General features: G+C 43.6%; 1 protein-coding gene across 1 annotated transcript in view; it reads left to right on the top strand.

Moving 5' to 3' along the window:
- GRIA3 (glutamate ionotropic receptor AMPA type subunit 3) overlaps positions 1-25,427 on the top strand; it is a 253,895-nt gene that overhangs the window by 49,885 nt on the left and 178,583 nt on the right. The window contains exon 3 of the mRNA XM_075940981.2: positions 5,233-5,472. Coding sequence (XP_075797096.2) covers positions 5,233-5,472 — 240 coding nt within the window. The remainder of the gene's footprint in view (positions 1-5,232; positions 5,473-25,427) is intronic.

Below are 25,427 nucleotides of genomic sequence, written 5' to 3' on the forward strand. Positions count from 1 at the left end.
ATCCAACCTCCAAGGCTGGGTCTCCTCCCCCAGCACTGGCACTCCAACCCTCCCTCCTCCCTGCAAGGCTAGAACACACAAAATCTACTAGGCTGGGCCCCCGTAGGCCCTGATGTGCAAGGGGAATGTGGGGAGTGTCTTTCTCCTCAGTCAAGGAGACTGAGGCTACGTCTAGACTGCAGAGTTTTATCGGAAAAAGATACGCAAATTGCAAACCACAATTTGCATATCTTTTTCTGCTCTTTTTTGGGGGGGGAGGGGACAGAGGCTTTGCCGAAATTTGGCTGGTCTACATGGGGCCACATTTCAGAAAAACCTTCTCTTTTGGAACATCCGTTATTCCTCACACTGAGAGGAATACAGGGATGCCAAAAGAACGCTGTTCCAAAAAAGAAACTTTCCAAAAAAGCAGATGTGTTCCCTGGATGCAGCAAAGCTTTTCCGGGATACCTCTGGAATCCCAGAAAAACTCTTCAGTCTAGACATAGCCTAAGTGTCTTTCTCAGTCAAGGGCCATGACACTGCAGGTTTGGTGGTTTTTGTTTTCTGTAGGTCAGCGGTCCTTAAAAAAAAAAGGTTCCCTCCTCACCCTCCCACCAAAAAAAGGTATTCCCCCCCTGCTTTAAGAGATGAAGATATTCTAAAGTAATATTGCTTATCAAGTCACTCTTTAAAGTATAAAGTATTAAACAAGCAGAGTTGTACTGAATAGAGGCACAATTCAGGAGACACAAAAGATGCTCTTTTTGTTTTAAGACAAAAGTAAGAATTCTTTGATCCAACAAACAGATCTGAGAAAAATAGAGTTACAAGTACCAGCTGAAAGGCAGATTTAGCCTTCTCTACACTAGGGAGTTATTTTGAAATACCTTCCCCCCCTTATTTCAAAATAATAAACGTAGCGCCCACAATACCAAGCCCATTATTTCAAAATCTGTACTCCTGCTTTGCTCAGAGAATAACACTTATTTCAAAATAGTGTTAGTGTGGACACTCCACTGCTGCTATTTCAAAATAACTACTCCCCAGATTAATTCAAAGTAATTACTCCCCAGTGCTTTTTAGGGCTCTAAGTCCAAGTAGCATGTCCACAATAATGGAGCCTGTCTCAGACTAATTTCGAGGCTTCCCTGTAGTGGGGACACACTATTTCAATTTTGTTATTTTGGAAATTATTTCAAATTTAGTTATTTTGAAATAATTTCCTGTTGTAGACATACCCTTAGGCTATGTCTACTGCCAGCTTTTGCCAGCAGAGAGTATGCAAATGACGTGCTGATTAGCATTTTGTCATGCTTCATTTGCATAATCTATTCGAGTCATTTTTGCGCACGGGGTTTTTCCGCACAAGCAAGCAGTGTGGTCGGTTCCTTTTTGTGCAAAAACCTCTTTTTGTGCAAGATCCTTATGCCTCTCCTTATGTTCTCTGGGAACAGTAAGACATTGGATTTTCAGGAACTTAAATGTTTCTCTACAATGAAGGGGAAAACTAGATATTTTTAAAATGTACTGTTTCTGTTGGTTTAGTATTTGGTACCTCGTGCCTATAAAGGAAGTTTTCTTGTAAATATTCATTCTGATCAAAACTAAGTCTTTGATAGCATCTAAATCTATGGTAAATATGTTTCTGTAGTTCTTTGGGCATATGTAGTAATTGCTGCTGAAACCCTTTCAGAATCAAAATTGCTACATCAATGTAGCACTTAAAGGAGGGGTAGGCAATCATTTTTGATGGGAGGCCACTCCAAAATTTTGGTTAGTGCTCAAGGGCTGCACTTTTCTATGGAGGGAGTACCGTGATCTGGGACAGAGGTTGGGTGCAGAAGGGAGCTCAAAGTAGGGGACTGGGATGTAGGAGGGTGTGTGAGTTCTGAGGGGGAGTTTGATGAAGGAGGAGACCACAGCATGCAAAGCTTCCCCTTCTCCTCTAGCACAAAGTGGCAGATGGAGCAGTCAGCTGCTCTGACCCCTTGGGCTGTTCCCTGCCTGTGGGCCCAGTGGGGTGGGCTGTGGGCCAGATTGAAAGGTTTGGCAGCAGGACCCGGCTCCCAGGCCATATCTTGCCCACCCATGACTTAAAGTGTTTACTTAACTAGGTACTAGCCCTGCACTCATTGCCATAGTACCAAGAAGGTTGATGATGATAAACCTATATTGGGGTGACAGTGGGAAAACATGTGTTGGGTACAGCCTAGTACAACATTATTCATTTAGCAGTAGTAATCTCAGCAAAATTCACCCCTGTTAAGTTGTTTTAAGGTTTATGTCAGGGGTGGGGAACCTAAGATCCGGGAGCCATATGCAGCCTCTGGCCTGCCTGGATCTGGCCCCCGATGTTTGGAGCTCCCCCTCAGCACTGAGGAGTCTGTTCTGGCGCTCCAGCCCCTCACCATCTCCCCTTGGGACTGGAGCATACAAAATCTACTAGCCTGGGCCAACCTAGGTTCTGGTGTGCAGGGGGAATGTGGAGAGTGTTGTTCTCCTTCTCAGTCAGGGGCCACATCAGTGAGGGTTTTGGATTTGTTTTTCTTCAGGCTCTCAACTGATTTTTCTTTAGGTCAGTGGCCCCTAACAGAAAAGAAATCCTGATTTATGCAGCTATAGGCTGAAACCATACCAGGGGTTACATGACTGGTATTTGCCCAGGTCTGATATTTTCACCAGTAGAGGGCAGTAGCAGGGCATTTTACTACTGTAGAGACAGACATACCATCCCTGTTACAATTTGCTATTTTTGTTTACATCTTGCTGGGCCCCATCCTCAGAGATAAGAAAGATAGGCATGATAAGGACCTAAGAGTTTTCAGATTTCAACTACACATGTCCTGCTTTTCTGACCAGGAACACTTAAAAGAACAGGATATTTAGGGCAAATATATTCCCTAAAGTAATCTCGACAGTACATAATCCAGGATATTTATTAAAGGTCTGAGCCTACAAGGTGCTCAGGCAATGGCAGATGAAGGTACTCATCATTTCACAGGACTGTGCTCTAATTCAGTAGATTTTCTTCATAGCTGATAGATTTTAAGCTGTTAAAATTATCCTGATACTGTCATAATTTCAGATGTGGCATTTATTTTTTCCTTCTTTTTGTTACACTTCCATTTTGCTTGTAACACAGTTTATTATTTGTTTTTTCAGCAGATCATTTTTCTAGAAGACTTGGTATTATTTCCTTATTGTACGCAGTTTAACAAAAGTGTGTTTTAGGCAACATGTTAATTCCTGTGTGATCACACTTGTTGGAATAAATGCTAGTTGTACTCTGGGTTCCTTTGTAGCTTTGTAGTGGAGACTTTTTATAAACTTTAAAGAAAAGTCAGTGTTTTATTTATTCCTTCCCCTTTTCTCTTTAAAAGCAGCTGGTATTATTTGCTGTTGATATCCACTTTTGCTCACATTCTTTTACAATGGTTAAGCACTTAAAAATTCCTCAATGGCACTTATATTTGTGCATCTGGGTCTCCTGGAAGAAAATCAAATGTTCATAGCTGAGTAGCTATTCAAGGTGTTATCTATGATGCCTTGGCAATGTACCGATAATGGGGAGAGTCCTTTTTAAGATAAATAGGCTTTAATTATTCTGGATGTTAGCATTTGTGTTAGAAATGAATGCTTCAATATAATACTTTGGAAAGCAATATATCTTCATGTAGGAGACCTGTCTTTTTTAAAATTTGTAATTAATTTCCCTTGAATCTTGGTAGGTAAAATATGTGGCTCCTTAGCAAGGGTGATGACTGGGGTGGTTGAAATATTTTTGTCTCGTCAACTTGGTTTCGGAGATCACCAGCTTTCACTGGATATGATCCAGCTTAGTTCATCTAGAGTGAACATGTGGCACAGGGGCGGTATGTGGAGAATGGCAGTGTTGCTGCCTAAGCTATGGCTGTTCAGATGAGAACGGCAGGGCACTGACTCCTGAGATGGTAGTTGGCAACTTTCATGAGTACCAACCTCACCAAAGCATTCTTCTAATGTGAAATATTAATAATGGGTTTTAGTTTACATTTTTAAGCAACCAAACCGCTTTATAAAAAAGTCTTTGTAAAAAGCACTTTGACAACCTCCCTTGCCCCCTGCTAATCCATCTTCCCAGTCAAACAGCCACGGTTTATTGCCAAACAACTTGCCAAAGGAAATGTGCCCTTTTGTCCTTAAATCTGACTTTCCACCACCACCATCACCTGAAAAGAATGACCCCTCCCAGAGGCCCAGGCTTCCTACACCTGTAACTTGTTGAAGGGATGATGTCTGTGGGGCATGGAGAGTTTTATGCCCATGGCAAGGGAAGATTACTCAATTTCCAAAAGGATAAATAACATGTATCAGTTGGCTCCTCTTAGTTGTGTAATGACAGCTGTTTTGGGGCCATCTGACTTTCTCCTGAAGATACTTGTTAAAAGATATATGAGTAAAGAATTTCTGTCCCACAGCCATTAGCTAACTCTACAGCCAGACAATAGCATTCATTAGTAGGAATGAATGCTAATAGCTCATGAATATATTCCTTTATTTTGTTACTTTCTCAGAGCAGTCACATTAGTTCATTGCCAATCTGGATGCTGCCAGCCATGTTAGTAAGAGTCTGATTAGAAACATCAAGAGCTCACTCTTATGGAGTGACAAGCCTCCCAGACTCCAATCAGCTCTGGTAGGAGCTCACAAGTGGGCATGGAACTGGTGCTGGTGTTTTTACGTAGAATGAATTTTGTAACTGTGAGCCAAGGAAATAAAAGGGACATAAGAAGCGCTGGATTTATTGCCCAGCTCTGGTATCATGGTTAGAAGTCTCAAAACGGTTTTATCATTGGTTAGTTTTGCCAACATAAAACAAATTTAAAATAACATCTCTGCCCTTTAGAGGATTTATTTCCTACATCTGATATAATGTTGGGAAATAGAAATACAGCTGCCAAATGTGCAGGGTAGCTTAGAGATAAAGGGCTTGCATGTCTTAGGTCTCCTCTTCTCTCCAGGATAGTCCCTGAAAGATGAATTAGCTGGGATTTCCGAGGTAATGATCTCTGTATTAAACATTGGGGACTGAAGACAAGTGGGTTCAATGCAAGGGGCTCTCCACATTGGAATTTGTTGCTTTCTTTGAGCTAACACTGAGCACTTTGCAACCCAAATTGCAATTTTCCTGCCCCCACCTTTCCCTAACTCTATTAATTACATTACACTGCTTTGTGGGGGGTAGATTGTAACAGCTCTGTCTTTTGTTAGTTTGTTCACAGTTTTCTAGAGGAGTTTATGCCATCTTTGGATTCTATGACCAGATGTCCATGAACACGCTGACTTCCTTTTGTGGGGCTCTGCACACGTCCTTTGTCACACCCAGCTTCCCAACAGATGCAGATGTGCAGTTTGTCATTCAGATGCGGCCAGCGTTAAAAGGAGCCATCCTGAGCCTTCTGACGCATTACAAATGGGAGAAGTTTGTATACCTCTATGATACGGAAAGAGGTAAGAGCTGTCATTTTGGGAAGCTTTCTATTGTCTCACTTGCTGGAAATATTAATGTAACCAGTGTCATACAATGCATTCATGTTTGCTTTTGAACACTAGTCATTCGTTCTGATTGATTGTCCTTAAAAAAAAAGGTTCATGTATGTTTGCTATAGGAATAATTTAATGCTGTAAGCGTCAATTTTGGAATACTTGCATTCCCTGGAACCAGAGGTTCAAATCCTGGTAGAGTTGCTGAGTCCTTCCAATGCAGATAGAGCAAAACCGTTCAATTAGTGTTACACAAGACCTACTTTGCACTGGCATTGAAAAACCTATAGTGCTTTTCCCTCACATTGGACAAAAATAATCCATGTTTTTCCACGTGGCTATCACCCTGCAACCCAGAGGTGGCTGCACATTAGTGCTGTGGTAAGCATATAATGTATTAAATGTTTTGAGGATCTTGGGATGAAAAGTACTACACAGACATGTAGCATAGAGTGTCCGAGAGACTGGATGGCTGTGTCTACACTACACCCCTTTTCCAGAAAAGGGATGCAGATTAGACAAGTCGGAATTGCAAATGTAGCGGGGATTTAAATTTTCCCCGCTGCATTTGCATGAACATGGCTGCTGCTTTTTTCCGGCTCGGGGCTTTGCCAGAAAAAAGCACCAGTCTAGACAGGGATCTTTCGGAAAATAAAGCCTTTTCCGAAAGGTCCCTTATTCCTCTTAAAATCAGGAATAAGGGACCTTTCAGAAAAGGCTTTATTTTCCGAAAGATCCCGTCTAGACTGGCACTTTTCTCTGGCAAAGCCCCGAGCCGGAAAAAAGCGGCAGCCATGTTTATACAAATGAAGCGGGGGATATTTAAATCCCCCGCTTCATTTGCAATTCCGACTTGTCTCATCTGCATCCCTTTTCCGGAAAAGGGGTGCAGTGTAGACACAGCCGATATGTATATGGATAACAAGAATATCTGGAGTAATGATATCTAATACTAAAAATAAAATGAACGGATATTAAACCTCATGCTTAAGGCCTTAAATCAATTTTTAACTTTTAGAAATTAGGATGAGACTTTTGGGGAGCTAAGGAAAAGATTATCCCATATTTGGATGTGGTATGGGTTTCTCTGGAACATTTGGTGCTGGCCTTTGACAAGATACTAAATTAAATGGGACACAGGTCTGACCTAATAGGAGAATGCCTGGGTAACATTTTATTGTAATAAACTAGTATCACTGCCTTCCTTTGCATAGATTCAGAACATATAATTATGAGCCCTATGCCCTGTGTGTGGCTCATGGAGATTCTCCTTTAGTTTAACTAGTTGGGGCTGTCACATTGGAACAAAAGGCTCCATCTTTGCTGTTGCCAGAAAATTCTGAGAAACTTGTTGTACAATGGAATAGCAAGAGTCACGTCCCAAAAGGCCACATTTGACCTGTTATTACTAAATGGATTTGTGGAAAATTTTCATAGAGATTGGCGCAGCTAATGGTTTAGCAGACATTTTGTTTAGACCAGCAAGGATGGCAGCTGGTGCAAGGTTGGTGGAGGGATGATACTGCACCCCTAGAAGTGGCAGAGCCTCAGGTGGAAGGGCAGGGGTGGGGCAGCTGGTCCTCAGTGATGCCAGGGCCATGGCACATGACCCCCTCAGCCTTCAGAGCAGGGTGGTGGTGCTCCAATGGCAATTCAAAGGGACCCAGGGCTCCAGATGCCCCCAATGCCACTATAGCAGCAGCCAGGAGCCCCAAACCGCTTTGAATCACCAGACCCTGGGACAATTGCCCCCTTTGTCCCTCCCATTCTTGACGGGCCTGGTGTAGACTAACATTTGAAAAGCATGGGACAGAATATGCAAAGAGACGTAAAAGCACTGATAGATTTGGTGAAGCACGTGTCACGGTTAAGATGAAATGTGTTACTAATCTATGAGATCAAATAGAAATAAATGGAGAATTGAAGAATTCTCTGCAATTGAAAAAGCTGGTAGTTTTGAAACCTTTGAGAACCAATTCACAAATTTCTATGTCTCTGATTTAATTCAGTTTATGACACTACCATGTATCGTTTTAGATGAACTCTTTTGTGACCATAATGTCTTTTATCTAAGAACCAAAGGAACGGTTTCAACTAATGATCATTACAAAGTGGTACTGAATATTTTCTATGGTAAAGTGACATGAAAGAATTAAGATGAACAAGTTTTATTCAGAAAAGGAAAGACATTATTGCTCCACGTTCATGATTAGTGATGATGATTGAAAGTCAAATGGTTTGGCGGGTTGGTTTAGTTTGGAAAATCATAAAGGAGGCATCTCTAAAACTTTTTGAAACTCTACGACTATGGCTACACTGTAAAAAAGGTGTATTTGCATGTTAGTTAACATGTAAAATTCTAGTGAATAAAAGGCAAATTGTTGTTTTAACATGATTAAGCTGGTCAAAGTGAACTATAGAAGAGGTTCTAAAGCCACATTAACATGTCTTAAAACTACAACTTACCTTGTCTATGCAGAGATTTTATACATGAATTAAAACACCCCTTTTACTTAGTGAAGACAAGGTCTAGGAGTCTTGAATTAGTACTGTCATGCTCTCTCCCCTTACAGTTGCCTTGTTGGTCCCAGCTCTCTGCTTCTTTGTTCATATCATTGTAACAGATCCTTATAATTGTTTATGAAGATTTCATTGTGAGCCCAGCAGTCCTGGCTAGCATGGATTTCATATTCCATATACCTTGGGGATACACCCATGAAAACACATGGGAAATTTGAATTCCTTGACCGTAAAGGGCCAATGAGGAGCCTGAAGGAGTTACTGGAGTATTGAGGGTGCTCTTCCAAGATAAAGGAAGACTCTGTGTTTGGGAAGGCTGTATGGATGGAAGAGAGTTCAGTACGTACTGACAGGTTTTGATTGGTTCTGGTGTGAGGTGAGACTAAAAACTGGGATTGTTCTTTCTTCACTTTCCATTCCATTTGTCCTCAGCCACCCTTGTTAGATAAATAAGCAACTTCATGTTAAAACAGGGACTAAAACACTTCAATCCTCTGTGTTTAGTCTGGTGAAAACAATCTGAATATTTTTATCAGTGTTCTTGACATTAAAATTACTGTATTAAAAAAACCCATCAGAATACATTAGAAACAGGGCATTATCCAATGAGAAGGTGACATTAAATCACATCATTTGATGAGCAGTAATTCTGGCTGGCAGCACCTGAAATATTGGACAATTTCAAAAGCCTGCCTAATCTATTGTGATGAGTCTTAAAATAAGACAGCATCTCAGGAGCCTGAACAATAATAATGGTGAATGGCTGCTTGCTCTGGATGGTGAATACAAGATTCACATATGGCTGTGTTGAGATTTCTTTGAAAATGAAAACACTGGAGCTGTCATATTTGTTCATAATTTATACCATAGATAGTCAACTGCTGTGGGACATAAATACTACAGAGAGAAAATGTTGAGCAATTTGCTGCTAGTTCCTGAAATAAATTATCATTTAAATACCTCCTCTCTACAAAGGTTATTATCTTACTGGCTTGTTCTTACAATTGGACTATTTGTGAGAAATCACAAAACATTAAGCTACTCCTTCATATGTTTAATATTAGTTACTGAGCAAATTGTTCTTGCAGATAGCTTTACTGTGTTCTGCTGAAGCAAGACACTGCCAACTACTAAGCTCTGCATTTACTATTAATACACACAGTAGCATATTACAGATGTCAGACAAAACTGAAGAAGCCTACCTGTGGTTTTATATCATTTACTGAACTACTTCACACTACACCTAGGAGAATCAGCTTTCCTATTAAACTGTTTTCCTTATGCAGTGATATTTTTTCCTTCTTCTTTTTCTTCACACAGTATAATCATATGGCTAACCCTTTGACATTAATGGGTAGGGCATCATGATTTCATGTTTCTTGTGAAGCAGAGAATAAGGATGCATTTCAAACAGAATAACATTGGGAAATACAATAAAATAGACAATAATGCTTCTAATCCTGCAAATGATTGTGTGCGCATTTCATAGCATTTAAACACTGAATAACCTTTGGGGCTACTATCTGGCTAAGTGATATAGATAGCTCCCACAAATATTTATGTAATAGCAGGAGCCAAAATTGAATGCCGTGTCTCAAAAATGGGGCTATGCTGCTAAATCAGATAACAAAATCTAAGAAAACACAAGGCTCCTGAATTCCTGCAGCAGAAATGAGAACATTTAAAATCTATCTCAGGACTGATATTGTTAGTGGTTTGACTTATATTGCAGTAGAACCCTTAAATGTGAATGACTTATAAACTCATGTGATTTTCTCCCCATCACAGTTGAAAAAGTAAATGATGTGTCATGGGAAGTCATGGTACATTAGGAAAAATGTGTTAAGGAGAAGGAAAAAAAAAGACAATCAGCACTGTATAGTAAAGGAAATGTGTCAGAATATTCACGTTATGCCAGATACCTCTTTTTCTACAATGTTGGAAAAGGAAGGGTTAATTTCTGTTTGGCTTAACACAAATCAATAAATTGACACTGTCAGCTGCTGTCCTGCTTTTATATTGTGCACAAAATATCTGATTAATTAGATGGTGCTAAATGCCTCAGTAGGCTTCTCTGCAGTAGAACTAAGGCTAATTAAGATCATGTCAGAATGAAATGATGACAGGGTTACAGGCAGAAAGCCATTCTGAACTCAGATAGCACTCATCAAGAAAACCACCTTTATGTATTTCATGCTGAGGATTATTTATTTTATCCTAAGCCTCTTGTTTGTTTCCAGTCTTGGGGCCTGTTTCTCCTCTCAGTTACACTGGTGTAGATCAGTAGTTATTCCGCTGAAGTAATCAGGTCTTAAAGTGGTGTAAAACTAATCTAAGTGAAAGAAAAAATGTAGGCCTTTGCATTTTAGATTCACTTTAACTTCATGTGAGAGCTACTTTCCTCTTTGTTTAATTATACCGCTAGTGTTGTGGGTGGTTTTTCTGAAGCTTTTGTTTAATCTAAATTTTTAATATGCTTCTTAATTAACATTTCATTTTATGTTTTGTGTCAGAATCACTTTTTTGTACAGTTGGTTTTCTCTCTAAAAGCCTCCAAAATTACACATACATATTTTGACCAAAGATCTCACCAGATTTGACATTTAACTATGTAAAACTATATTTTAACATACACATGGTACACTCAAAAATACCATAAACATTTGAGGCACAACCCTGTTTATAGAATGCAACTCACTCAAAATCAAGTAATTCAGAATAACTTATGTACATGTGGGTGTATCCCTTGGTCCTTGAGACTTGGGTGCTCTAGCAGAGACATTGGCATAGAATTTTGCTATTTTTGGGGTGCCATGCCTAAGATTCATATATTGGTGACTGTTCCTAGATATGGATATTGTCCTTCACCTTTCAGGTAAGAATTCACAACTTCTAAACTCACTTAAAAACAAAAGCCTCAAACCACATACATCCCCAATACAGCTGGACAGACAGGAGATGTGAAGATTTAATTTTTTTTGTATAAAATAAGTGGAAGAAGCAATCTGAAAAAGAATCACTAAATCCTGATTTTTTTCATTTCACACTTTCATTTAAAAAATGTTACCACTTACAGGCTGCAAATATGTTCAAGTCTTTCATTCTTGTCACTTTGCCTATATTTGTAAGGTTAATGCAATGTATTTTGCTTACACTATCAAGATTCCTAATGGATTCAGATTCTTTACATTGTCTTCTGGTAAATATCAGTTTGTTCAAAAGAATAATGGAACATACACCATATGTTTGGAAACTATAAAACATCTAGGCCTCTGTAACAGGAAAGAATTACGGCTAACCTTGTCTGATGCTTTTTGAGGTTTATGGTTCTACTGCTGGAGTATTTTGGATATCAGCCCAGAATGCTGTGCATGACATTAGGACATTATGTATCTTTAGCATTTAGATAGCCATTCTCAGGGCCATCTCATTCTCTCCTTTCACTTCCAACTGCACAGAGCAGAAAAAAAAAGAGGAAATCTTGGTCGGATAATGAGCCTCAGGGAGTTGTGACCAGAGGTTAGACTTCTGGGTGGATGATCCATACAATTAGATGTTAGGATGGCTTGGAGAGCCACACCCTCTAATATCTACAGTTTCAAGACCTACCAAAGATTTGGCCATTGAGCAAACTCCAAGTTGCAATTTTCCTATGTAATTTTGCTCCCATGCATGTTTTTCTATGAAATTATGTTTTGATGCTTACTGCCTGATAATGAGCATAATTTGGTATAAGAAATGGAAATGATTGTTTTCACACTTTGCCACAGTACAGAACACAGTGTAAATTCTGTGATATGAAATCTCCTGTTTAGAGTTAAAGAAAGTTAAGTGTAATAAAAATGATCAGTTTCTGTTTGATGGGCTATCGCAATGCTTAGAATTTGCCTGCAATGTCTAAGGAAAGCAGCGTTTGTTTCCAAGCAATTTTAGGGTACAGCATAGGCAATTTATCCTAACTTAGGGGCAGACCCTGGTACCCTTATTCACGTTGAGTAGCCCCAATGACTTCAATGGGCCTATGCACAGAGGAAGGGACAGCTCATTGAGAGTGCCAGAATCTTGCCCTAAGTTCTGTGTCTCATAGGCCACAGGATAGTTTTGTCTTTCCTGCCTGAGTACCGTAAGTAATAATCTCAGTATGAGCAATTGCATCTAGCTTGTATGAATCACCCTTCGTTTATTTTCTCAGTATTAATCTTCTGGAAAGTCTCATACGGACTCCTTTTAATTTAAGTCTCTTTGGCACTCAGGTTCCTGGCAATGCTCTTTTGATGCTGCCCCAGACAAACAGTGAGTCTCCCAGTAATACCCTATATTGTCTACAGTAGGGATGGCTGAGAGCCTTAAACAGTTTTCTTCTGGTGCATCACATTAGTTGTTATTTGAATTGCTAACCTCTGGTCATCAATTAAACTTTTTCTCTAGGGACAGCCAAACAAGTGAACCAAACACCCAATAAAAAGGACAGAAAAACTGGGAAAGTTATAAAGCACGGGGATGTGTCATATTGAAAAATTAAAGTCCAAAAGCATCCTGGTGTTCTGTAGAGCAGCTTTGTATGTCTCTACACATTTTCAGGTACACATGCTGGTCTCGGGTAGGTGTGGAGATGCCCAGGCAAAGTGAGGCCTTGCAGTTCTGCCAGTGACATTTTACAGAGTGACTGCACATGCACAACAGATCTGCACCCTGCCTCATGGAACTCCTGTGTATTAATAAGTGTTCCAGACAAAACAGAGTCCAATATTGCTGCTACAGAGCCTCGTCTGCAATAATATAACTTTCCTTCTCCCTTATACAGCTAAGCCACAGATTGTGAAAGGTCCCATTCAACATGACTAAGGCTATGTGCGCAAGTGGTCCCATTGAAGTCATGAATGTAACTCCAAGACTAATGGATTTTTGGACTAAATCCCCCCAAAATCAGAAAGAATCCTTTTGACAGTGTAATAGGCTTTTCTACCTCATGCTGACACAGGGGTGGGCAATAATTTTTAACCGGAGGCCACTTCAGAAATTTTTGAACTGGTCTTGGGCCACCCCGGAAGGGATGGGACCTCAGGCAGAAAGGTCGGAGCCAGGACACTTCCATGCTTCCCCACTCACAGACCCTGATTGGTCTGGAGGTGAGGGAGCAAGCAAAGTTCTGAACATCTGGTGGTTCCCTCTAGATACCGTGCTCCTGGTGGAGGGAGGAGACTTCACGTGCTCTCCCCAGCTGCCCCCAGGTAAATCTCCTCTTGCTCCCTGCCCCTCGCCCTGCAAGGGAACACCACACTTAGAGTCAACTGCCAGCTGAGCAGCAGCTGGCGGTTGACTTTTAAGTGCTGAGCCCCTTGCAGGGCAGGAGGAGACTTCATGCACTTTCCCCGCCCCCAGGGCCTCTGCGCCAGATCAACTCTCTTGGCAGGCCGGATCTAGCCCGAGGAGACCCTTTTGCCTATCCCGTGCTAACATGACAACTAATAAGGCATTTCAGACTGCATTACCAGGATATGCAGAAGTTCCTTAAAACAAGAAAATAGGTTCAGGTTAAAGCAAATCTTTTGTTCAGCACAAAATGAAACATCCGCTCAATATTGAACCTTCTATAACTATTTTAATTAAATTAGAAAAAACCACACCCAGGCCTTGCAACAGAAATCCCGGGTCCCAGGACAGAAGCCACACCCGCAGACACAAGTCACGCCCGCACTGTCTGACATGTGGTCAGTGCTGTGCCTGCGCTGGGTGACTGGTGACAAGCAAGTTGACAGCTACACTGCTGGATGCGCTTTTCTGGCATGACCAGGGCTTCTACATGCGCGCCCAGTAGGGTTGCCTACTATTTGATTGGGCAAACCCAAAGACCCTTGCCCTGCCCCCTTCCACACCCATTCCCTGAGGCCCCACTCCTGCCCTGGTCTTTCTCCAAGGCCCCACCCCTGCTTACCCCATTCCCTCTCCCTCCATCACTCACTCTCCCCTCCATCCTCACTCACTTTCACCAGGCTGGGTAGGGTTTGAGGTGCAGGCCCTGGAAGGGAGTTTGGGTGCAGGGTCTGGGAAGAAGTTTGAATGCAAAGTGTAGGCTCTAGATTGGGCAAGGAGGTGGAATACAAGATGGGGTCAGGGAGTCAATGGTTACCTTGGGCAGCTCCCAAAAGTGACTGGGACACCCCCTTTGGCAATGGCTCCTAGTTGGGAATCTCTGTGCATCATTGGCCCCAGGGACTCTCTCCCTTGCAGTTCCTATCAGCCATAGTTCCTGACCAATGGAAGCTGTGGAATTGGTGCCTGGGGCAGGGACAACACGCAGATACTCCCACTCCTAGAGGCTGCAGGTATGGTGCCAGCTGCTTCCTGGAGTGGCACAAAGAGAGGGTGGGCAGAAAGCCTGCCTTAGCTGCCAGGGGCAGCAGTCCTCACTCCCTTCCCCCCTCACTATCACTCCCCACTGGCAGGCCTATGCAAAACCTTACATTTTGAAAAAAATCAAAACACAGCATTCTGGTTTTTTAAAAGTTTCTTCTAAAGCAATTTGACAAAATTGCCATGAATTCTCAAAATGTTTCTGCTGACCCAAATCTTCATTTTGGGGCCAGAAAAAGAAGTTTTGAAGGAAAAATTTAACCCAGCTATCATCAATAAGAGCATCACAATGTGGCCCTATGTGTTTGGGTATTTTCTTTTCCAGAGTAATGTGAATGGTGAGATTTTGAAGGCAAGTTTCACAAAAAATGCTGAGGTACAGATCACAAGTAGGGAAAAGACCGGTGAAAGTGAAATACACAGCCCAAAACTAATATGTACATTACTCAGCTGCCCTGAAGCAAGCAATTGGAATTCTAGGGAGCATAAACTGACATCCTGAATATACTATTTGGTAAGCAAGAGAAAATAGCTGTGACGGTGTATGCTCATAATATAATTCTGTAGTCAGAGAGTCATTGTGTTTTTATAAACTGATTCTTGTTTAAATACATGTCTCTTAAATATTTATCACTTTATGAATATTCATGTTTTATCCATTCTCACTGAATAAGGTATAGCACATCTAATTTTTATGTTGTGTGTATATATAAATAATTTAAGTAAAGGATTCTTTGTTCTTTGTTGATTTTATATGTGTTTCAGTGGGGTTCAAATAACAAATGCTCCCATTTCCAAGAGAAATTGAAACTCAGATTTGCCCCATATAAAATGATCTGAAATGCCTTTATAGTAAATCCTTGCCCTTTTCCTTTTCCAAGAGTGATTATGGCACTTTTCTTTTAAATAGTCCCTCTGAAAATTCAGAGCTGTGTGTTTCCAATATCAAAAATTCCCTGCAGCAAAAAAAAGTGGTACGCAAAATGAATCATGTCTTGACAACAGCTGAATCTCTAATACACAGACTGGAGGGTGCAGAGTAATGCTTTCCATATTAGTGTGTATCAGAGATAGAATTTGCATGTATGTGAAGCCATAATGGGTGTCTATGTGGAACAGGAGTCAGGAAATACTTATTCAGTTCACTTCTACAGTAGTTTCCCATGGAAATCTAGATAGGCAATAATTTGAGTTTTTATACAAAGTTCTAATGTATATAAGTTCTAATGTATATCATCATGAATATAAAGTAGATATTTTACCAGTATTCTCTGAAGCCAAAATCAAAGCCTGCACATGACTGCTGAGTGTAATCACTGCAGAAATAATTTGAGATCCCTATGAAAGACTAAAGTTTCTTTTTGTTCCTCTGCTGCTACAAATAATAGTCTAGGGATGAAAACACACACACACACACGGTACGTCTAAACTACATGCCTCTGTCGGCAGAGGCATGTAGATTTGTTTTTTTGGCAAAGGCAAATGAAGCCGCGATTTAAATGATCGTGGCTTCATTTACATTTACATGGCTGCCGCGCTGAGCCGACAAACAGCTGATCAGCTGTTTGTCCGCTCAGCGCGCTAGTCTGGACGCTCCCCTGCCGACATCAAAGCCGGCAGCCCCGGTAAACCTCATCCCACGAGGAATAATAGGGCTGCCGACAAAGGGCTTTGATGTCGGCAGGGGAGCGTCCAGACTAGCGCACTGAGCAGACAAACAGCTGATCAGCTGTTTGTCGGCTCAGCGCGGCAGCCATGTAAATGTAAATGAAGCCGCGATCATTTAAATCGCGGCTTCATTTGCCTTTGCCTATGTGTCTAATCTACATGCCTCTGACGACAGAGGCATGTAGTCTAGACACAGCCACAGAGTAGAACATCAGATTTACAGAACTGCCCTCTTGCTGCCCAGGTGGGAGGCAGGCCATTCTGCTACATTGGTTCAAGGGAGGAGATTGCTGTTGGTATAGGGTCCCCACAATGGGGCCAAAGTGCTCCTTCAACCATGTTGCTCCTCTTCCTACCGGTGAATGAAGAGGTGATCCTTTCCCTTCCAAGAGCAGCACACTGGGGCTTTGTCTGCACAGCAAGGTTATTTCAGAATAACTGGCGTTAACGTAGGGCACATCTACACAGCAAGCCCGTTATTTCGAAATGAATTTGAAATAACGGGCTTCGTACTCTGACTTCTGTAAACCTCATTTCATGAGGAGTAAGGGAAGTCGGGGGACAAGTGCTCTATTTTGGAATAACTGCTGTGTAGACAGCGCCAAAAGTCGAAATAAGCTATTTTGATTTAAGTTATGCAATTAGCATAACTGAAGTTGTGTCGCTTATTTTTAATTTAGTCCTGTGTGTAGACGTGCCCCCTGGGAGAACAGAGCAGACTGGGGCTGCATTGCTTCGCTTCCCCTGCTACTGCCGTTGAGTGCAAGTGAGCCAGACTCCTGCTGTGGGTGCCAGACCCTTCACTAATGTCCCCCAAACACACACAGACTCTGGCCCTGTCAGCTGCTGTCTGACCCCTTGCCTCTCTTGCCTACAGCATATGGGGCATGTGTTCCCTCATTCCCACCCAGCTTTGATCCTGTCTAAACCTGTCTGGTGGAGGCTTCCCACAATAATAATTTGGGGTCTGGGCCCCTGTCTTGGGCGGGCAAGGCCCTGAGGGTGCTCTAGTTCACATCCCCACAATAGGACTAACAACAAATAGAGGATGTCAGATATCTTCAGCCCCTTTGACCAGGGTCAAACAGGGAACAGGCTTCAGCCTGGGCTCAGATAAGCTAGCAAAAAAATGGGAGTTGACACAATTTCTGGGCCCCTGGACAAGGTGGGAAGGTTGGCTCTGTGCTCCCAGAAGGGCTGAGGCCTCAGGCAGAATGGACAGACTCAGGGCAGCCAGCCCTCAGCTTGTCCAGACCATGCTGTACCTCTGCCAGCCAGCCCGGAATGCACTGTGCAGCCTTCCTGATCCCTCCTGCCAGCCCTCAAAACTGCCCAGAGCATGCTGCACAGGGCTCCAGCAGCGATTTCAAGGGCCCAGGGCTCCAGCTGCTGCCACTGCTGCAATAGCGGAGACAGCAGCTGGAAGCCCCAGGCCCTTTAGAATTGCTGGGCCCCAGGGAAATTGCCCTCTTTGTCCTCCCTCCCAAATCGGTGGGACTGCAAACAGTCTATTGGAAGCAGGAAAGGGGGAGTACCCGCACAGTGTAAGGGCTCACACAGGGTTTGCATGCCCAGCAAGCATTCTAGGATGCTAGCCAAGGGGGTTTTCCAGGAAAACCAGCATCCTAAGGAAAAGCGAGGAACTAACTGCCATTGAGCTGCTGCAGCCAGGGAAAAGGGACCCGTCCTTGCAGGGAAGTCAGGTAAACTGAATCCCAACTACTAACCCCACCTTGAGTTCCCCCAGCCCTGAGCAGCCTCCTGCTGCCCAAGCCCTCATTCTTGGCCCCACCCCAAAGCCCACACCCCTAGTCTAGAGCCTTCGTCTCCTCCTGCACCACAACTCCCAACCCAGAGCCCGTACCCTCTCCTGCATTCCAGACCAGAGCCCTTCCCCAAGCCTGGAGCCCTCCCTCCTGCACTCCAAACTCCTCATCCCCAGCCCCACCCGAGAGCCAGTACCCCCATCCAAAGAGCTTGCACCCCAACCCTCTGCCCCAGCCCTCAGCTCCCTCCCACACTCAAAACTCTTTGGCCCCACTCCCGCCACATGAATTGTGTTGTGTGCACACATATGAATATGATGTGTCTCACATGACTTCTACTTTGGTGCACATAAGAAAATTCATTCTATTCAGGGTTGGAAAAAAATCAGAGGGAATGCTGGCAGGGAGTCAGCCAGATTGGGGCAGGAGTTGCAGGGGGATATAGGCCCTCCCTACTCTGCCGCATCCCAGCCTAGACCTTAGCAGCAGAGCTATAATGTTTTCTTCAGAGTTCCTGAGGCATCCATAACTATGAGGTTCTTGTGTGTGTATAGACTCACTCCAAGTGCTGTAGAGCCAATAGAAAGAAAGTGAATCAGTGCCAACTAGTGCCTGACTGTAGCTGCTTCATGTCACATATCAAAATCTGAAGCTTGATGCTATAAAAAAAAAGAAATAAAGTGTAGACTGATGAGTTCTGATTCTCTTCCTACGGTGAATGGGGCCCCTCCATTGACAACAGAAGTTGGACCAGGCCCAGTATGTATGTGGGGTTCTGTCTTGCTGAGCAGTCTGCCTCTTGCTTTTGAATCACTGAGGCACATGCTTAACTCTAATCAGGGGAGCAATCCACTGATGTCAGTGGGACTGTCTGCATGCTTAAATGCTTTGTTTGAGCCCTCCCGGAGCCGACAGCCTCTGTGAGCTCCTGGGCAAGAGGGGGGAGGGTGGCTCCACACTCCAGGAAGGGGCAGGGCTGGGGACAGCCAGTTCTTGCAGCTGCCCAGCGTGCGCAGTGCTCCAGCAGCAATTTAAAGGGTTCAGGGCTCTGGCTTCTGCTGCAGTAACAACAACGACAGACAGCAGGGCCCCTTTGACTCACTGGGTCCTGAGGCAACTGCTCCCTTTTGTCCCCTCTCCCCCTCCCCCCTGACAGGGGGCCTCTTGAGCCCCCAGTGATTAACACTTTGCAAGATTGAGCCAAGTAGGAAACAGGCACCTGACCTGGTATGTATCAGTAAATACACATATGTTCAGCTTCCCGTCAGCATATTAAAAATAATGTATATTTCATTGAAACTGTTCTTTTTAGATAAGTGACTTCCTAAAAGATTTTGGATATTTTTTAATGGCTCCCCTTATATTTTTCTGTGGTGTGAAGGGAAGAAATATACTGTCTTGTTAAGATTTACTTTAAAGCTGTGTGCTGTATCTCCACTGTTTGCCTATGGATTGAGAGTTTGCTATCCTCTGTGTTATTCTTCTTCACTTGGTAATGGTTCATTTTCACCCTGCCCAAAGGGTGTCAGTGAAGGACCATGCAGTTCTGTGGCACTGCCGCCGTAATTAAGGAAACTTACTGAGTTGTTTTGGATCCCACAAAGTTTGCAAATGCTGACTTCATAACTGCGTGTGTAAATTATACAGCAGAGACAGACAAACACTTCAGCTGTTGCTAGTTGTCAGAACTATGACCGTTGATGCCAGCTGAAGATCTGGGTGCCAGGTTAGCTTGAAATGATTTCCATCATATTCAGGGTTTGTAGTTTGATTTAATGGCTCTCAGCATCTCCCCTACACAGGTTGTTCCAGCACCTCTGGATCTTCCCCAGAGAAAACACATTGTGTTGTGATTTTAATGGACTGAGTTTGGGGTGGCCATAATATTTGCAAGTGGTGATACTACCAAACAAGTGCCAATAAAATTCTTGGATCCTCCAAGAAATATAGATCAAGAGGAGTGTGTAAACTGGACTGTGTCAAGAAATCGGACTGTTCTCATTTGATAGAATGACCCTGGATTCTCATTGCTTTCAGATCAAGTGGGTAGTAACAACATTCTTTTGTCATGCCAGCTTCAGCTGAAGTTCAAATCTCTTGTGATCCAGAAGTGCATACAGTCCTGGATGAATGAAGCATAAGATTTTGGAATGATAAAAAACACTTTGCACTCTAAAGCACTTTCCATCTAATGACCTCAAAGCACCTAACAAAATATAATGTATTAAAATACACAATCCCCCTGTGAGGAGTATTGTCCTTGTTTGTTGGCTAGAGAAACTGAGGCTCCAACTAATTAAATTCTCTATTTGCTGCCTTTTAAAATCAATGGAAAGACTCCCATTGAGATCAAGTCTTAAATGATTTGTCTAATGTCACAGTGGAAGTCTGTGACAGGGCAATTAATAAAAGCCTAGATCTTTACATTCCTAGTTCTGCTTTCAACACCAAAGCATGCTTCTTCCCTTAAATTTTATTTTCCATTTCCCTTATCTGGAAAATAAAGGAGTCTGCTTGAAGGACTCTTAATTTATTACTTATCAGGGTGTGCAAGTAGGCTGCTAATTAAATTGCATTTACGGTACAGTTTATACAGAGGAATCCAATAGCCATGATTTCAATGATTCCTTGCTTCACACTGAGGGTAGGTCTACACTTTCAGCCTATTTCGGAATAGGGCTGCAAATGTAGGCAGATCAAGCCCATGCTTGATTTGCATCTTCCCGGCCGGGCGACATTTTTTGAAATTTACAAGCCCGGAATAACTGCCCATGTCTACATGCGGCAGAGAAATGGGCATTCTAAATAAAGCTCTATTTTGAACTATCTGTTGTTCCTCCTGCAATGAGGTTTAACAGGTAGTTCAAAATAGGGCTTTATTTCGAACACCCGTTTCACTGCCGCGTGTAGATGCGAGCAGTTATTCCGAGCTTGTAAATTTCAAAAATGGTGCCCGGCCGGGAAGATGGAAATCAAGCGCAGGATATTTAAATCCCGGGCTTGATTTGCAATTCCGAATGCCTACATTTGCAGCCCTATTCTGAAATAGGCTGCAAGTGTAGACATACCCAAGTATGTGTCGGTTCCGTGTGACTTTGTCCTTTTGGATCAGAGGTGGGCAAACTTTTTGGGTTGAGAGCCATCTCAGGTAGGGAAATTGTATGGAGGGCCAAGTAGGGAAGGCAGGGGGAGTCTGTGCCCCCCCCCCAACTGCCAGGTGTGGCATGGCTCCCTCTTCCTATCCACTTCTCCACCTCTGGAATGCCAAGGACTCCTGCCCCATATCCAACCTTTCCTATTCCCCAACCCTGACCACCTCCCTGGTACTCTGGCCCCCTCTCCAGTCCACCATGCTTCCCACCCCCTGACCACCACCCTCTAGGGCCCCCTGCTCCCTGTCCAGCCCCACATGCTCCCTGTCCATTGACCAAATTCCTAGGACACCAACCCCCTATCAAACCTCCCCCTGCAAACCCTCCTGACCACTCCCATCCCCTGTCCAACCCTTCCTTCCCCCCACTCCCTGGCTGTGAAATCCACTTCAGTCATTGAGGGGGCTGAGGATGCAGGCTGAAGGGCAGGGGCAAGGGGCAAGGGCCATGGGCTGGCTATCCATGCTCGCTGTGCTGCAGGGGACCAAAACTGTCCCAACCCCACTCCCTGACAGGAGCCCTGGGGCCAGATTGAATGTGGCCCCTGAGTCTAAAGTTTGCCCCTCCCCTCACTGTTTTAGAGAAACAAGATAGGTGAGGTAATATCTTTTATTGTCTCTCCCATCAACAGAACTTGGTCCGATAAAAGACATTATCTCACCTACCTCATCTCGCTAATATTTTGGGACTGACACACCTATAACACCACTTCATCCTTTTCAATGCAGTTGAGTCTTCAAGCGTCAGGCTATCGAATAAGCTGGTTTTTCTCCCCTGTGTAATTATCCATGTCCTGTTTCCCAGAAATAATTGTCTTATTGAGCATAAAGATGACTCAGATGTTTTATAGAAAATAAAATGTGAATGCAGACAAGATGCGTCTCATTCCTTTAGGGGAGGGACAAAGCTACCTTAGACTGCATTAATTTTAAGGTAGTTTATAAAGCATTTTCCTCTTGTGCATATGGGTTTAGTTCTGTGTTCTCAAGCAACATTAAAATCTCACTTATCCTTTTTTTTAAAGTATCCCTAATGCAGATTCATCAGCTTGACAGCACTGTGAATATGCATTTCCGGAGCTATATAACACTCTATGCTGCTGCAGTATAAAGAAATAATAAATACCACCATAAAGCAATTAAGTGTTAATCTCTGAAGGGACAATGGGGAAAATTCTCCAATGGGGAATGTAAAATGAGTGTGAACTGTATAATGTTTAACACTTAATCACAAATTTGGTTTACTCCACACGCAGGTTTTTTTTTTCTGGGTAAATCCTTGCCAAAGACTAACGCCAGTGGAGGTGGAGCAGTTTTTTCCCTTACCCATGTCTATGCCCCTCATCACCCCCCACAGCTGGAGCTAGAAGCCGAGCTGTAGCTCTAGGAAGGGGGCTGTGGACAGAGGTAAGGCAGCAGCAGCAGGGGCTACAGGTAGGGACGGACGTGGAGCCCCTGCTGTGGGCTGGCCCCTGGGACCCTTCACGTGGGCTGATAGTGGAGCCCCATCCTCCCAACAGCTACTGAGCTGGGGAGTATGGTTGGCAACTAGGTGGGGGCACAGGGCTGGCAACCAGACAGGACCCTGGGGCTAGCAATAGAGCCCCCAGGACTAGCAGCATCCAAGCGGAATGGATCAGGAAGGATCTGAGGTGGGTTGTGGAGCCCCCAGGCACAGAGTCCATAAAATCTGGGCTCCTTCACTTCCTGCACTTATGACTAATGCTCCAAGGAAAAGTGAGGGGGAGTGACCTAAATTTCCTTTTTGGGTTCTCCTGATCTTGGACCTGTTGACCTACACTGAGTTAAACATTTTCCATGTATGCCAATTGCTATTGTTCCCACCAGCCCAAAACTGCAGCTAGAGATCAGTACAACATACTGGTTTTCAACCTGTAGTGTTTTATATGGGCTGCATTCACACACACACAGTATATATAGTGCTTTTTTTGTTTAAAAAAAAGTACCAGTACTCCAGGGGAAAAGGTGTTGAGTTTTGACCGGAGGTGCTGGTACTGCGTACCGGTCAGTACCGTCACAAAAAAAGCACTGTGTGTGCGTGTGTATATATATATATATATATATATATATATATATATATATATATATATGAGAGAAAGAGAGAGAGGGAGAGAGAGATAATACCTATATGGCCCTTAGGATGTGACATGGGCTGTTTTATGTGTGCTGACGGGACTGCAAGCTGGTTGAAAACTATTGGTTAGAACAGGGGTCAGCAATAATTTTTGAATGAGGGCCATGTCAAAAAATTTTGAAGGGCTAGCATGGGGTTGGGAGCTGTGAGCCCTTTCAGTTGCTTCTATTTAAATATATTTAAATAGAAGCAATTAAAAAGGCTCGCAGCTCCTGGCTCCTCTAACGTGTTGCCAGGGATCCAGGACAAGTGAGCCCTTTCAACTGCTTCTATTTAAAGGGCTCACACCTTTCCCCCAGCTACCAGGCAATGCGTTGCCTGGCAGGCGTGAGGAAGACACGAGCCCTTAAATAGAAACAGTTAAAAGGGTTTGTACATCTCCAGCTCCTAGCAGCGTACTTGGGGGCAGGACTTGGAATTGCCGCATGAACCGGATCAAAGCCCTAGATGGGTTGGATTCGGCCCACTGAGATGCTTTTGGCCACCCCTGGGTTAGAAGCATCCAGGCAGGTTCCCTAAAGAGGGAGTTTTGGAAATGCAAGGACCAATTTGCAATCTCTACAACACCAGATCTGCTGGGATGGGCCTCCTGGAGCAAGAGACACTAGCTTTTTCATCAGAATCTGCAGACAGCGTGGTTTAAAGTAGACATGCTACAGAACTTTACTGTGCACAGGAAATGTAGCTGTGCTGATTCTAGCTGGTTGGGATCATCCCAGCTGGGAAGATGAGGTGCCACTGCCCCCATTTTCTATAGCTTGCTGAGTATAGTAGCCGGACATGTGTTAATGGATGTTTTCTAATGCAGAAGAGGTGAATAGTAGTGTTCAGAAGCCAGAATTGAAATTAATGAGAACATAAACTCCAGCTCTGTTTTGCTATCCCCAGTAGGTTGTATTGTATTAGGATCTTAAATTTCAGATCAGAGTTGCAATGCCATGTTGCTATTATAAAACAGTCATTGCCAGTGAAGGTTAACTGAGATCAAATGATAGTTGTTAAGGATTCTTAGGAATATTGCTACTAAATGTAAGGGGACTGTTAGCCCCTTGCTAAAACTCTGTGGGAGTTTTTGGTTCACCAGCTCACAGTATCAAAAGGGGAAGGGTCCATTCGAAATCAGGGCCCTGAGACTGACAGACCCCAGAGACAATGGAAAGCAGCCAACACTCCAGCGTGGCCTGATTGACAGGTTGGACAGGCCAGTAAGGAAAGTAAGAGGCCAGGTCCCGTCCTCCTCTGGGTGAGTTGGGATTCTTTCTGAGTCTCTCTGAGCAAGAAGAGCTAAGAGGACGAAGCTGTGTGGAGAGGCATTCCTGCAGCAACAGAGCCAGGCACACATAGGCCAAGAGGAGCAAGCTGTGTGGAGAAGCAGTCCTGGAGCAACAGAGCCAGGCGCACACAGCCCAAGGAGCGCAGACCCAGGGTTGAGTAGCAGACTGGCAGTGATCAGAGAGCCAAATGGGACAGAGAAGCAACACAAGTAGCTGGAGACTGGCAAAGCAGCACAGCCTGCACCTGGGTATGGTGAGCAGCTGGGACCAGCAAAGTGGGGGGAGAGGCTTTGGACAGGGAGACACCACCAGTCAAGAGGCCCTACAGGCCAGACTAGGAGAGGGGTCTTGCCACCTAGAGCCTGAGGCTGTGTGGTCACTGCCAGAGCAAGCGTGTCCAGCCTGCAGCCCCCCCTGCAGCACATCTAGGATCTATAAGGGACCTATAAAGAACAGACTGAACTGTCCTTACACTCTGCAGACTGCTGTTTTGATGTCCCCATGCTACAGAGCAGGGCTGTGTGTTCTCATTTAACCATTCTCTTTTTTTTTCTTATTCTTTTCTCTTTAATCAGTTGATGTTTAATCATCGAATTATAGAATCATAGGACTGGAAGGGACCTCGAGAGGTCATCGAGTCCAGCCCCCCACCCTCAAGGCAGGACCAAGCTCCGTCTACACCATCCCTGACAGATGTCTATCTAACCTGTTCTTAAATATCTCCAGAGAGGGAGATTCCACCACCTCCCTTGGCAATTTATTCCAATATTTGACCACCCTGACAGTTAGGAATTTTTTTCCTAATGTCCAATCTAAACCTCCCTTGCTGCACTTTAAGCCCATTACTCCTTGTCCTGTCCTCAGAAACCAAAAGGAACAAATTTTCTCCTTCCTCCTTGTGACACCCTTTTAGATATTTGAAAACCGCTATCATGTCCCCCCCTTAATCTTCTTTTTTCCAAACTAAACAAGCCCAGTTCATGAAGCCTGGCTTCATAGGTCATGTTCTCTAGACCTTTAATCATTCTTGTCGC

The sequence above is a fragment of the Pelodiscus sinensis genome, chromosome 13 (assembly GCF_052426305.1).
Source record: "Pelodiscus sinensis isolate ZL-2025 chromosome 13, ASM5242630v1, whole genome shotgun sequence".
Classification (NCBI taxonomy): domain Eukaryota; kingdom Metazoa; phylum Chordata; order Testudines; family Trionychidae; genus Pelodiscus; species Pelodiscus sinensis.